The following is a 15,148-nucleotide window of genomic DNA, read 5'->3' as shown; positions in this document are numbered from 1 at the left end:
TTGGATGCTGCCTGAACTGCTGTTCTCTTCCAGCACCACTAATCCAGAATCTGGTTTCCAGCATCTGCAGTCATTGTTTTTACCACCTTGAAGTCCATATAGATCACATCTATCGCTTTGGCCTCATCAATCCTCTTTGTTACTTCCTCAAAAAACTCAATCAAATTTGAGAGATATGATTTCCCATGCACAAAGCCATGTTGACTATCCCTAATCAGTCCTTGCCTTTCCAAATACATGTACATCCTATCCCTCAGGATTCCCTCCAACTTGCCCACCACCGACATCAGACTCACTGGTCTATAGTTCCCTGGCTTGTCCTTACTACCCTTCATAAACCGTGGTACTGCGTTTGCCAACTTCCAGTCTTCTGGTACCTCACCTATGACTATCAATGATACAAATATCTCAGCAAGAGGTCCAGCAATCACTTCTCTAGCTTCCCACAGGATTCTATTGTACACCTGATCAGGTGCTGGGGATTTATCCACTTTAAGGCTTTGAAACATCTCGCACTTCCTCCTCTGTAATAGGGACATTTTGCAAGATGTCACCATCTATTTCCCTATCCTTTTCCACAGTAAATACTGATGCAAAATATTCATTTAGTATCTCCCCATTTTCTGCAGCTCCACACAAAGGCCACCTTGCTGATCTTTGAGGGGCCCTATTTCTCCCTAGTTACCCTTTTGTTCTTAATGTATTTGCAAAAACTCTTTGGATTCTCCTTAATTCTATTTGCCAAAGCTATCTCATGTTTCCTTTTTGCCCTCCCGATTTTCCTCTCAAGTATACTCCTACTTTCTTTATATTCTAAGGATTCACTCAATCTATCATGCATAGATAGATTAATCTTACATATGCATTCTTCTTTTTCTTAACCAAACCCTCAATTTCTTTAGTCACCCAGCATTTCCTATACCTACGAGCCTTTCCTTTCACCCTAACAGGAATATACTTTATCTGGATTCTCGTTATCTCATTCCTGAAGGCTTCCATTTTCCAGCCGTCCCTTTCCCTGTGAACATCTGCCTTCAGTCAGCTTTCGAAAGTTCTTGCCTAATACCGTCAAAATTGGCCTTTCTCCAATTTAGAACTTCAACTTTTGGATCTGGCCTATCCTTTTCCATCATAATTCTATTAGATTTAAAATAATGGTCGCTGACCCCAAAGTGCTCCCCCACTGACACCTCAGTCACCTGCCCTGCCTTATTTCCCAAGAGTAAGTCAAGTTTTGCACCTTCTCTAGTAGGTACATCCACAGACTGAATCAGAAAATTGTCTTGTATGCACTTAAGAAATTCCTCTCCATCTAAACCCTTAACACTATGGCAGTTCCAGACTATGTTTGGAAAGTTAAAATCCCGACCATAACCACCCTATTATTCTTACAGATAGCCGAGATCTCCTTACAAATTTGTTTATCAATTTCCCTCTGACTATTGGGAGGGTCCATAATACAATCCCAATAAGGTGATCATCCCTTTCTTATTTCTCAGTTCCACCCAAATAACTTCCCTGGATGTATTTCCAGGAATATCCTCCCTCAGCACAGCCGTAATGCTATCACTTATCAAAAATACTGAACCAGAAAATTTTCTTGTATGCACTTAAATTCCTTTCCGTCTCAACCCTTAATACTGTGGCAACTCCAGTCGATATTTGGAAAGTTAAAATTTTCTACCATAACCGCCCTACTATTCCTACAGATAACTGAATTCCTTGCAAATTTTTCTCTCAATTTCCCGCTGACTACTGAGGGGTATATAACACATTCCAAATAAGGTGACCATCCCTTTCTTATTTCTCAATTCCACCCAAATAACTTCCCTGGATGTATTCCCAGGCATAACCTCCCTAAGTACAGCAGCAATACTATCACTTTCAAAAACACTACTCTCCCTCTTCTCTTGCCCTTCATTTATATCCTTCCTGTAGCATGTGATTACATTAGATTCTCTACAGTGTGGATACAGGCCCTTCAGCCCAACAAGTCCACACCGCCCCTCTGAAGAGAAGCCCACCCAAACCCATTCCCCTACCCTATATTTACCCCTGACTAACACACTTAATACTGTGGGCAATTTAATATGGCCAATTCATTTGACCTGCACATCTTTGGATTGTGGGAGGAAACCGGAGCACCTGGAGGAAACCCATGCAGACACAGGGAGAATGTGCAAACTCCATCCAGACAGGCGAGAATCGAACCCAGGATCCTGGTGCTGTGAGGCAGCAGTGCTAACCACTGAGCCAGCGTGCCGCCCAGGAACATTAAGCTGCAGGCCTGTCCATCCCTGAGCCATGTTTCTGTAATTGCTCTGATATCCCAGTCCCATGGTCATAACCGTGCCCTGGGTTCATCTGCCTTCCCTTGCTTTGAAATAAATGCAGTTTAATTTATCAGTCCTACCTTGTTCTCTGCTTTGTTCCTGCCTGCTCTGACTGTTTGACTCACTCCTTTTCCAAACTGTACCAGTGTCAGATTGATCTCTGTCCTCACTATTTCCCTGGGTCCCATACCCCCACCTTACTCATTTAAATCCTCCCGAGCAGCTCTAGCAAATCTCCCTTCCAATTCAGATGCTATCCGTTCTTCTTGTACATGTCACTTCCATCTCACAAGAGATTCTAATTCCCCAAAAATGTGAAGCCTTCTCCTCTACACCAGCTCCTCAGCCACACATTCATCTGCTCTATCCTCTTAGTCCTAATCCTCACTAGTTCATAGCACCGGATATTAGTACCCTTGAGGACCTCCTTTCTAAATTCCTGTCTAGCTTTCTATATTCTCCCTTCAGAATCTCATCCTTTTCTTCTCCTACGTATACAGTGACCTCTTGCTGATCCCTCTCTCATCTGAGAACATTGTGCACCTTTTGAGACATCTTGATCCTGGCACCAGCGAGATTTTTTGGCTGCCGGCAACAGAAACGTCTGAATGTGCCTCTGATTACACAGTCCCCTATCACAATGGATCACTTGGAACTCAACGTACCTCTCATTACATTAGAGCCATCCTGGGTACCAGAAACTTGGCTGCTTGTGCTACATTCTCCTGAGAGTACATCACTCCTTAATTTTCCAGAACAGCATACTTGATTGAGATTGGGATAGTCACAGGAGACTCCTGTCTCCCTCTCTTACCTTTCCTGGAGTTAATCCACTACCTGACTGTATCTGCAGCTTTTTTCCCTTCCTTTAACTGCGATCCATCACACCTCCAACTAGTGTAAATTCCTCATTGCCTCTAAGCTGCCACTCCAATCAATCCATAAGATCTGATGGGATTCACAACCAAAGACACTTCCTGCACACAATCATCAGTAATATGGAAACTCTCACTGAATTCCCATATCCCACAAGAAGAGCACATCATCTAAGGCCATCTTTGCTCCTTCACAATCTACAGGCCCAGAAAATAGCACCATCTTATTGTTCTAGTTTAGTACTTACGGTTTAAATTTTTAAAATTTAATCAAGAGACCGATCTCATCAAGAAAGAACCCACTCTACTCACTATTGTAGATTTACAGCAAGGTTACACTCAAAAACTATGCACTTATCTGAATCATGTGCTGTGACATCTCCCACACAGGTTCATCCAAGGTCAGCTGCGAATTTTGTTGTCGTTAACATTCCCTAGACACTCTCCGATGTCCAGAGGGCTTTTATTAAGGTTAGATTAGATTCCCTACAGTGTGGAAATAGGCCCTTCAGCCCAACCAGTCCACACTGACCCTCTGAACAGTAACCCACCCAGACCCATTTCTCTCTGACTAATGCACCTAAAACTGTTTAGATCAGAGTGGTGCTGGAAAAGCACAGCATGTCAGGCATCATCTGAGGAGCAGGAAAATTGAAGTTTTGGGCAAAAAGCCCTTAATCAGGAATGCACCTAACACTATGGGCAATTTTGTACGGCCAATTCACCTGACTTGCACATCTTTGAACTGGTATTTGAACTCAACCAGCAAGGCAGCAACTATCCAGATTCACTGCTACGTCAGACAGCTGTATAGGTTTCTTTCTCTGACAATGTGGTCACTGCCTTTGTCTGTCGTCCATCTTTTTAAAAGTGCCGTTGATTTGATCTTCTTTCCTCCAAAGTTCCAAAACAATCAAATAGCACATAAAATAGTAATTGCTGCTCCTGGAATTTGAGGAAATCACCTCCAATGCTTAAAATAGGAGCAGCTCTTCCAGCCACAATTTTTCCCCATCCTCCATCTCGAATCCTAATCCCTATCTATGTAGTTGTCCAAATATCTTTTAAATGTTATAGCTGTACCTGTCTCTACCACTTCCTCTGGCAACTTGTTCCATGTACACACCACCCAGTGTGAAAATGTTGCCTCTCAGATTCCTTTGCAATCTTTCCCCTCTAACCTTAAACCTACATCCTCCTGTTTTGGACACCTCTATCCAGAGGGAAAGAACCCTTGGCTGTTCAACCTGTGTGTGCCACTCATGATTTTATAAACCTCTATTAAGGTCACCTCTCAGTAGACAAATGGGGGCAGGAAGAACACAGCAAGTCAGCAGCATCAGAAAGTGGATAGGTCAACATTTTGGGTATTAACCGATCTTCAGAATTTCTTTTCCAGTTCTGAACAAGGGTTAAAAACAAAATGTTGACTTCACTACCTCCTGATGCTGCCTGGCTTGCTGTGTTCATCCAGCCTCCTGTTTGTATACTTTGGATTCCCGCACCTGCGATTTTTTTTGTCTCTAACCAAGGTTACCCCTCAGCCTCATATGCTCCAGGGGAAAGGAAATGTCCCAGCCTATCCAGCTTCTCCTTATTCATTAAACTTTCCAGTCTCACTAACATCCCTCCAAGTGTTCTTTTATATCTTTTCCAGTTTACTAACATCATTCCTACAGCAGGATGAACGGAACAATACACAGTACTCCAACTGCGGCCTTACCACTGTAACATGATATCCCAACTCCTGTACTCAATACTCCGATTGACAAACACAAGCATTGCCAAATTCCTCTTCACTGACCGGTCTACCTGTGATGCAACTTTCAAGTAAATGCGTGCATGTACCTCTAGGTTTCTCTGAGAAAGTCCTGCCCTGGTTTGTCTTACCAAAATACACCACCTCATATTCTTTACTTGCTGTAAAACTCCCAAAGTGACTTATTCCATCCCAGGAAACTATTAGTGACTAAATTGTTAGGCAAGGCACACCTTGTTGAAACCAACTGAAATCAACAATCAAAAAGAGAACACTCACCGCCTTCAAGTCCAGTAATCTGAAATCCAACCTGGAATTAGAGATTTTAATCCCAACAATTCCCAATTTGTTATGGACCAGACCAAACCCTCAAAATATATTTAGACAGTCTAGACGCAAACATTTTTGTATAGAGTCAGAGATGTACAGCATGGAAACAGACCCTTCGGTCCAACCTGTCCATGTCGACCAGATATCCCAACCCAATCTAGTCTCACCTGCCAGCACCCGGCCCATATCCCTCCAAACTCTTCCTATTCATATATCCATCCAAATGCCTCTTGAAATGTTGCAATTGTACCAGCCTCCTCCACATGCTCTGGCAGCTCATTCCATACACGTACCACCCTCTGCGTGAAACAGTTGTCCCTTAGGTCTCTTATTTCTTCCCCCTCTCACCCTAAACCTATACCCTCTAGTTCTGGACTCACCGACCCCAGGGAAAAGACTTTGCCTATTTACCCTATCCATGCCCCTCATAATTTTGTAAACCTCTAAAGTCAAGGTAAGTGTAAGACGTTGTGTTCCAGATGCAATTCAATTGGTCAAAGTATCAGGCTTTGAAACAAAATAGAATTTATTCATAAACTATAAGTACAGACAAAATAAAAATAAAATAATTGGCTTAGTTACAACTCAACAAACCCAATTCCACTAGCAAAGTTACGAATTTTTGATTTTTAGTATTGTTCCTGTTTCATCACTTGCTGCGTTACTTTCAAATGTTGTCTAGCCAATTCACCCATTCTGTTTAATTTTTTCCTATGATTTGACATACTATAAATAAATATGTAGTCTCTGAACCCCAGCTCACCAATTTCAGTCATCCTTTTAGCTCATGGCCAAAAACTAATTCAAATTGAGGAAGTTTAGTTGATTCTTTAGGTGTACCCTTAATGGCAAAAAGTACAAATGGAATTCCTTCATTCCAACTGTCCTAATAGTGTTGACTATAAGCTGTCAATGATGTCTTTAAAGTTTGATGCCATCATTCTAATGCTGACTGTGATCCAGAAAGTATTCCATGGATTTGAATTGTTTCATTCCTATGCTCTCTCTTCCTGGAATAACGTTGACTTAAAATTTGATCCTTAATCCAACTGGATCTGTGGGTAGTCAGTATCTAGTTTAAAAAAAATGACTAACTCTTTAACAATTCTTTTAGCTGTGGTACTGTGAATTCGAGTGGTCTTTGGAAATCTAGTAGACACATCCATTATGGCCAACAAATACTGATTCCCATTTTTTGTTTTAGGTAGGGGTCCTTAGCAATAAATTAAGACTCTTGTAGAACATTCCTTAAATGCAGGAATGGCGATTAAGGGTGCTGGTTTTAGCATTGCCTAAGATTTTCCAATTACTTGACACATTTGACATATCTGGCAAAACTTCTCATCCTCGTGCAGTCCAGGCAAATAAAAACGTTTTTGTATTTTTGCTTCGAGTTTTCCTTACTCCAAAATGACGACCTACTGGTAATTCATGTGTCACTTGCCAAATCGACATGCTGGCACTCACGAAGGTTAGCTGAGTCTGTGAACATGAGGAGCTGAAAGGACCACCTCCAGCTCCAGACCAAAAGCTGCTTACCTAAGAGGCACAGGAATGGCTTCATGCAGAGAAGATAAAACTGGTCGGACAGGGGCACACTGAGGCACTCCTCTTCCAAAGCACTGGGTTGCCATCAGGGACCCATCAGCCTTCACGAGGCACTCCACAATAGCATACAGAAGTCGGATCAGGCGACAAAGTGCAGCTTGAACCTGAAAGCTCAGAGTACTGAGCAGATACTCACGATCCACTCTGAATGCCTTTTCCTGACTAAGGAAGAGAAAGGCGTTCGACAGGCTAGTCCTCTGGGAATAACGGATCACACCCTAGACTAAGTGGATGCTGGCTGTGGATGTTCCATCATGGAAGGTGGATCATGTGGTCCAGCACAGTGCCAATACAAGTCGAAAGTGCCCTGACAAAGATTTTGTAGTCCCGGCAGAGGAGGGAGACTGGACGTAATTCTTTAACAATAGGAGATCCACCTTCTTATGCAGCCTGACAGCCTTGCACCAAGAAAGGGGATCTCTCTGGTTGCGATACATTTCCTCCCACCTCCCCATCCTCTGCAAAGAAAGCAGCGCCTCCCTGGTCACAATACATTCATCCAGGGTCTGTACATAGTCACCTCCCCGACCCAGGGCATCCCAGAATACTCTGAAGAATTCCATGGTCAGCCCATCCAGTCCTGCCTCTGGAAAGATGGTTAAGGGCACCAGTCAGCACTTCTGACTTCAGAGGGGGCCATTGAGACACCCTCGGAGCTGACCTGAGGAAGGTCCTCACACAGAACTCTGCAAGATTCCTTACTGGACGGATCCTCAGATAACAGAGCTGTACAGCACAACCTCACTTGGGCCCAAACTATTAACATCCAGACCTGAATCCCCCGACTGAAGGAAAAAGTCCAGGCTTCAGGAACCAACCTGAGTAGAAATGCAGGCCACCAGGCTTTTCAGGGTAGCAGCAACAGCAGTAGAGAGCCTCAATCGAGGACTCAATTCAGCAGTAGCAACTCCTCTCAGATACAAGTGTTATCAGTTCAGTCTTTAACTCACTGAGGAAGGGTGCAGGCCACGAGACTTCAAAGGCAGCAGCAAGAGTCCCATACTTAGTCCCTCCAGCCAAGCAGGTTGCAGCATTCAAGGCCCCAGGCCTCAATCAGAGGCAGCAACTCCTCCCAGTCACAGATGATGTTCTTACTTCAATCTTCAACTAACCAAGTAGAAATGCAGGCCACCAGACTTCTCAGGGGAACAAACAAAAGCGCTTCAGGCCCAAGTCTCTCCAGGCAGGTGGATTGAAACACCTAAGGCCCCAGGCTCAAGGCCTTAATCAGCAACAGCTGACAGGCACAACCAGGTGTTGCCACTTTCAGCCTCCAACTTATGCAGGTCACAAGCAGAGTGTAATATTCCACTTTACACTGCCCTCTACAGGGAAAGCAACACCCTCTCTGCCTCCTACCATCAAGCCAATTTTGAAATAAATTGCCTAGGTCTCCCTCAATCCCATGTGGTCTCACCTTACTAATCAGTTTATCATGTAGAACCTTGTCAAAGGTCTTGCTAAAGTCCACACAGACAGCATCTACCACACTGCCCTCATCTATCTTCCTGGTTACCTCTTGATGAACCTCACCAAATTATCGACACACGATTTCCCATACAAGAAACTACGCTAGCTATCCCTAATTAGATCTTGCCCTTTCAAATGCACGTGGAGCCAGTATCTCAGAATCCCCTCAATTATTTTACAAGCACTTATGTTAGGCTCACTAGTTTGCAGTTCACTGGCTTTTTCCTGCATCCTCTCAAATAATGACACATGAGCAACCCTCTAGTCTTCTGGCACTTCACCTACAGCTGTTGATAATATATATATATATAGCTGCTATGGGCCCCACAATTTCTTCTCATGTCCTGGGATACACTTGATCAAGTCCCAGGGGTTAGCTATTTTAAGACCTCCTCTTCCGTAATGTTGACTCTTTTCAATACATCACTATTTCCTTGGGAGTTCTCTACTTTCCATGTCTTTCTTCACAATAAATACTGATGGAAAATATACATTGAGGCTCTCACCCATCTTCTGTGCCTCCACATATGGATAAATTTGTTGACCTTTAAGGGACTCAATTCTCGCCCTAGCTACTTTTTCACCTTAATACACTTGTAAAAATCTCTTTAGGTTTGCCTTATCTGCCACAGATCTCATATGTTCCCTTTCTCTCCTCCTGATTTTCCTCGAGTGTACTTCTACAACCACATATTCCTGAAGGGATTCACTTGATTCCACTGTCCAGACCTGACATATGCCTGATTTTCTTTTAACCAGAGCTTCAATATCTCTAATTAATCTTCCCTCATGCTACCAGCCTTGATCTTCACACTGAAAGGAATACAGTGGCCCTGAATTGTCATTATCTAGCTTTTTGAAAGCCTCTCACTTGCCAGATGTCCCTTTGCAGGCAAACAGTCTCCCCCATTATCTTTAGAAAGTTCCTGTCTAATATCATCAAAATTGGCCTTGCCCCAATTTATAACTTTAACTTGTGGATCAGACTTATGTTTTTGCATAGCTACTTTAAAACTAAAAGTATTATAGTCACTGGTCCCAAAGTGCTCCCCTACTAACACCTCAGTTACTTATCCTACCTTATTTCCCAAGAGGCAGTCAGGTTTTGTCCATTTCTTGTCCTGCTATCTACGTAGAGAAGTTTTTCACCAACACACAAATTCCTCCCCATCCAAACCCTTAATACTATGGCAATCTAAATTACATCAACTCAGTCTCTGTAAATAAGTAATAAAACTTAGATCAGTTTCCCAAAGTCAATGAATTATTCATGTTGGAAGGCTTCCTGGCACTATGAAAATAGCAGGGTTCTAGAAGATATTATGAAATGTTTTAAAACTCAGCTCATCTTCAACTCCTCGATGTTGCTTGCACGATGTGGAAAATAAGTTATTTTTCAGTAGTCACCTTAATTATATATTTCATTACCGTCGCATTTTCTTGCTACTTTTACCGGTTTACTTTTACTGTGGCTAGTTTCCAAAAGTTTCCTGAACTCCAAAATGAAATTTAAAGAACCAACTATAGGGGGGAGGGTGGAATGAACAACGGTATTGATAGAGTTGTAATCCCATGTTTTCATGGGATTTAAACTCGGGGCACGAGTTTAAAAAAGCACACCTTGAAGATTTTATTGTTTGTCAGTATGTATTAATGGTAAAAGTTCGTGAAGCGGTGGTTGAACTGAGGCAGCAGCTGGCTCCAAAGTAACAGCCTGCGATATGGGCCTGACCTCAATTGGTAACTCTTTCCCCCCTCTATCAGTAACTATCAATCTGAATCTAGTTTACTCTCTTACCGGATAACACGGAGAGGGTCGCCATGCTTGTGGTAAATTAGAGCTTCGCAAAGTCCCCTGGCCATTACACGACACAGAGATCCCCAGTGATCAGCTCCCCTCTGGCCCAGGGACCGCACAGAGAGCCACCTGAGAACCATGGCTCCGTTACCCAGGCAACGGCCATGACCGCCCGCTGATGACGACACCGCCATGGCGGGCGCGCGGCAATGACGCCGTTTAAAAAAAAACCGACAACACAAACTTCTCAAAAAAATAACTGTCCTGTGTTTGGTGGATGGTGAGATTTTAAATGCCAATATCTTTCGGAAAAGAGGTCGGCGACGTAGGATCTGCAGGACAAACAAACTGGACTGAAGAATAGCTGGTTATTCCGTCAGGTGACAACAGAAATTGTTGGAAAAATTTATCAAGTCTGAAAAGAGAAAAACCAAGGCAACGTTCCGAGTCTGATGACCTTTCACCAGCACTTAAAACAGGTGGGAAAATTATGCTGATTGATATGGGTAATGTAATTTCTGCAGTTTCACACACTCTCTCTCACACACAAGTCACATTCTCACACACACACACACACACTCTCACACATACACACACACTCTCTACACACACTCACATTCACACCACACATACACATCTACACACACACATATACACACACATACACTCTCTCACACACATACACACACTCTCTCACACACACACACACACACACTCACTCACACCACACACACACACACACACACACACATTCTTTTGGTATGGGTAAGGTAATTTCTGTATTAAAACTGAGGTTTAATAAGTAAAGGCTAATTATGAGCAACTAGGCCATATGAGAACATGAACCAGAAGTCACCTCTGTTATGTCAGGAACATGGTAACCTTGGGCAAGATACCAAGGAATGCTTTAGCTAGACACAGAGGGCAAAATACAATAGAAGCCCTTTATGACATGCAGATAAATGCTTTAACCAGCAGAATTGTTAAAAACAATATAACATTTAATTCAGCAGAATTGTTAAAATAATATAACATTTAATTAAAGAATTGGCAGAGAAAAGCGTGAAATGTTTTAACCAATGGAATTGTCATTAATGATTTTGAATGTAAGAAAAATGTATAGCGTGAGATGTTTTAACCAATGGAATTATCACTAATGTTTTTAAATGTAAAAATAATGTATAAATATTAGTGCTGTAAAATCTTCCGTCGCGATTTCTTCCGAAGCGCCTTTGGAAGACGCCCAAACTTGCAATTTGAAATAAACATCCGTTGCTCATTTGTGTGTCTGGCAGCATTTCGATTTGCCACGGGAAAAGCGGTAGCCGGAGGGGATGAGGGCTGGTGCTGACCGCTTGGAGTTCGCCTCCTAGGACGGGACCTTGTGGACAGTCTCCCTTGAAGTCAAGGGTTAAAGGACAGTCTGCGGTCGGCAGAGTGTGGAGGCAGAACCCGGTTGATCTGAACCATAGCCCTAGTGTAGAATAGTTAGCCGAGTGTCAGGGACTATTCTCCGGAGATTTAGAATACCTAGACAAAATTCACTTATAACAAATTTGGGGGCTCGTGTCCGGGATCTTAAAAAGAACTCCCACGGACACTGTGACACACACAGATATTTGAGCAAACGATGTGAATAGGAAGCGCTCATAATAAAGTAAAAGGTTGAAGTTTTGATAAGGTAACAGGTTGAAGTTGTTATCTTGAGTCGGACAACTCCGTGCACGGATCAAGGTAAGAACCTTCTCTGGTATTTGGGGTTTTCGCAGGATTATTGAGAGAAGTGTACACTGCCTTGTCGACTCCGTGGTTGTGACAGGTAACCGGGAAATTAAGGGTTAACTTGGTAACCGGGATAAAAGGGTTGACTAAGTAACCCAAGTATAGAAAACAGGTTAGCCTGAAGACCAACCATAGGTGGCCAATGTTCCGGGTCGAAAAAGGAACGGGAAGACGAAACCCCGAAAATTCCCTCTGATAGATTCTACAGAGATTGTGGAGAGAGAGAGAGAGAGAGAGTGCGAGAACAGCTAGCAAAACATTTAACCCTTTGTGATTTGGTTTGAATGCACATTTGTTTGTTAGTGATTGAATGAGGAAGTTTTATTCACTGGAGCTTGAGTTCCAGGATTGTTTTAAATGTGATTTTTTATGTAAACTTAACATGATTTTTTTTCAATATGTGAAGTACAGTTGAAGTTTCAGTTCAACAGTAGGCTGTCGAAAAAAAAGACGATAACTTCCATGGTTATTATCTGAGACTTTGGATTCGGTCATTAGAATTTCTTTTAACTTGAATTGACAAATTATTGTAAGACAGCTCTGATTATTTTACGACCTAAAGTATTGTAATTGAGAAATGATTGGTCAGGAGTACATAAGAAAACTAATTTTGGATCTAAATTAGGGTACTAAATCTGGGTGATTACAGTGGATTTCAAAATTGGGAACTGTATGCATTTTACATTTTAAATATTAAATACTGAATAAATGGACGTAAATATATAAATATGTTTACAAGTTAGGAACAGGCTTTAAAGTTAGTCAAGCATGAATTAATAAATTGGTGTTTGAGGATATGAGAAGCTAGGAACATTGCAATATTTCTTAAAAAAAAGGAAGAACGTAACGACTAAAGTGCCAATAGGGGACAAGGAGATTGTGTTTGTGTATGATCCCCTCACCAGTGGGGAGGTCGGAACATTTAAAAGGAAATGACGGTCCTGGTTGAGAATCCGATAGGATTGTCAGAACAAATTAATTTATTTTTGAGGCCCGGTCTGTATATGTGGGCTGAGTTAATGTTTATTTTTGAATATACTATTTACTGGGGGAGAAAGGAGACTTATATGGGGATACTGGATAGGGAAAGTGTTAATTGAGATTTAAAAAAAAAACTAGTAGCAGCGCCGGTATTGAGCTTGCCGGACAATTTGGCATGAGAGGGGGATGGTTAGGGGTGAGGACAAATATCCCCTTCAGAACCCTAACTGGGACCACCACAATATAGAAGGGATAATACGTCAGACTTGCGAAATTTGATAATCCAAGGGATACAAACTTGCATCCCCAAACAGCAAAATTTAGCCAAGGTTTTCGACCTGAGGCAGGGAAAGGACGAGTCTCCCTGTGCGTTCTTACACAGATTAAGGGAGTCGGTTAGGAAATGTTCGGGTTCACTTCGTGATTTATGTATGTGTGAAAGAGATGGGCTGGCCCCGATAGGATCTCTGTGTGTAAATTTGATTGTGAAAAATAAAGTAGTCTCTGTGGATGTGAGAATTTGTGTTTGTGTTATCATGGTGTCTGTGAGAAAGAATCTGGCAGAAGGCTTCTCAGCTAACAAGCAGTTTAACACTTTGTGCTCTGGCTTGAATTCATCTGTTTGTTAATGGTTTTATGTTTGAAACTTGTTGTTTGTCATTTGATTCAGTGTGCTATTTTTGATTGTAATTTTATGAATGCTTAACGTTATTTTCTTTCATGATATGATTTTATTAGAACTTAAGGAGGGAAAGGAGGACCATTCATGAGATTAAGGACGAGGTAGTAATAAGTTAGAACAATTCCAAATTCACATAAGGGGTGGTATTCACCTTCAGGAAAATGAGGTATATAGGCTGCCGATAAGGCAGGGGGGAACAGAAACTCTGAGGGCAGATGCGAATTAATATGGGTAACTTGAGAGTGAGTTTCAGGACGTTGAGACAGTAAGTAGACTGTATTGCGCTGAGATTGTTCGTGGGGGCTAGAAAATGCTCTTATTAAAACAGTAATTAAATCATGCCACATAATTTAAAAATTTCATAATCATAGGCTACTTTAGTACTAAAGGCACAATAGAGAAAAGACAAAATGAAAATGACACTGCAAAGTAAAAAAAAAATTTTTTTGCCCTTTTCAGTTAAATGACAATGTTATAGAAAATGAAGTAGTTTTTACCATCAATGTGTAAACTATTGAATACTCTCACTTTGTCAATGTGTCATGTTTTTAAAAAAAAAAGTAACTGTCTTGACCTTAAAGATAGTACCAACACTTTCAATTACCTTCATTGCAGATAAAGTAGAGTACTTCAAGTGAACTCAGTCCCATAAAAAGTTATGAAAGTTAGGGCTTCTAATAGCTATGCTTTGCAACACCATTAAGATTTTCTACTCTTGTTTGCAGCATAGTAGAATGCCCAGATGTAAAATTTCAAAGAGAATATCTTTCCTCAAAAATATCTCTTCACACTGTTCCAGATGTAAGGTTTGGGTCAGAAGAACCACCGCCTGGCATCACTATCCATGGAGCCCCCTTTAGCCCAGCCCTAAATTGTTTTGACAGGAAGTGTCATCCGATATATATCACCATTAAAAATGCTTCCTCTGAAGTCTCCTTTCCCCGTAAAAATGGGTCCCAGCTCCTTAGTGAAGATTTAAAGATAGTGATGACAGGGTATGGGAAGCGTTTTGTGGGCTGCTGTTTTTGAATTGGCGTCGGACGGAGACAGCCTTTGGGATTCCTTGATTCTAAACTGCAACCTTTAAACCCTTCCACTGATCCGAAATCACTAAAAATTATAGAGGTAAAAGACTTGAGACAGACTCTTGAAATAGAAACGGGATACGGAGATGCAAATGCCTGGGTTGAATGGGTTAAATATACTGTAAAAAGCCTGAACAAAAGCAATTGCTATGCATGTGCCTCCGGTAGGGCAGTGTCTCAGGTGGTTCCCTTTCCGCTCGGGTGGGAGCGAAACAAACAGGGCATGGAATGTATGATAGCCCTATATCAGGATGAGACTGCATGGAATAATCCGAATTGTACCTCCCTGTCTTTGGTGTTTGATGTTCCCTCCTTTGGAGAAACGAAAGACACAAGCTCCCCCTGTATTTTCGGCTGCTGTTGGAAACCACACGTCGTGTGTGCATAGACAAGGTCGATCTAGCGATTTGGGGGAGCTGAGATTGTGTTCAGCAATTAAAAACGT

General features: G+C 42.0%; 1 protein-coding gene across 2 annotated transcripts in view; it reads right to left on the bottom strand.

The window, feature by feature from the left end:
* LOC132829885 (enoyl-[acyl-carrier-protein] reductase, mitochondrial-like) overlaps positions 1 to 10,337 on the bottom strand; it is a 68,410-nt gene extending 58,073 nt beyond the window's left edge. The window contains exon 1 of one of the 2 annotated variants that reach the window (XM_060847291.1): positions 10,174 to 10,337. In XM_060847291.1, the coding sequence (XP_060703274.1) occupies positions 10,174 to 10,313 (140 nt within the window). In that variant the 5' untranslated portion in view covers positions 10,314 to 10,337. The remainder of the gene's footprint in view (positions 1 to 10,173) is intronic. The other variant, XM_060847292.1, reaches the window with a different exon arrangement.
* Positions 10,338 to 15,148: the final 4,811 nt, after the last annotated feature.

The sequence above is a fragment of the Hemiscyllium ocellatum genome, chromosome 30, assembly GCF_020745735.1.
Source record: "Hemiscyllium ocellatum isolate sHemOce1 chromosome 30, sHemOce1.pat.X.cur, whole genome shotgun sequence".
NCBI classification, from domain to species: Eukaryota; Metazoa; Chordata; class Chondrichthyes; order Orectolobiformes; family Hemiscylliidae; genus Hemiscyllium; species Hemiscyllium ocellatum.
This window is presented reverse-complemented; position numbering and strand designations above follow the sequence as displayed.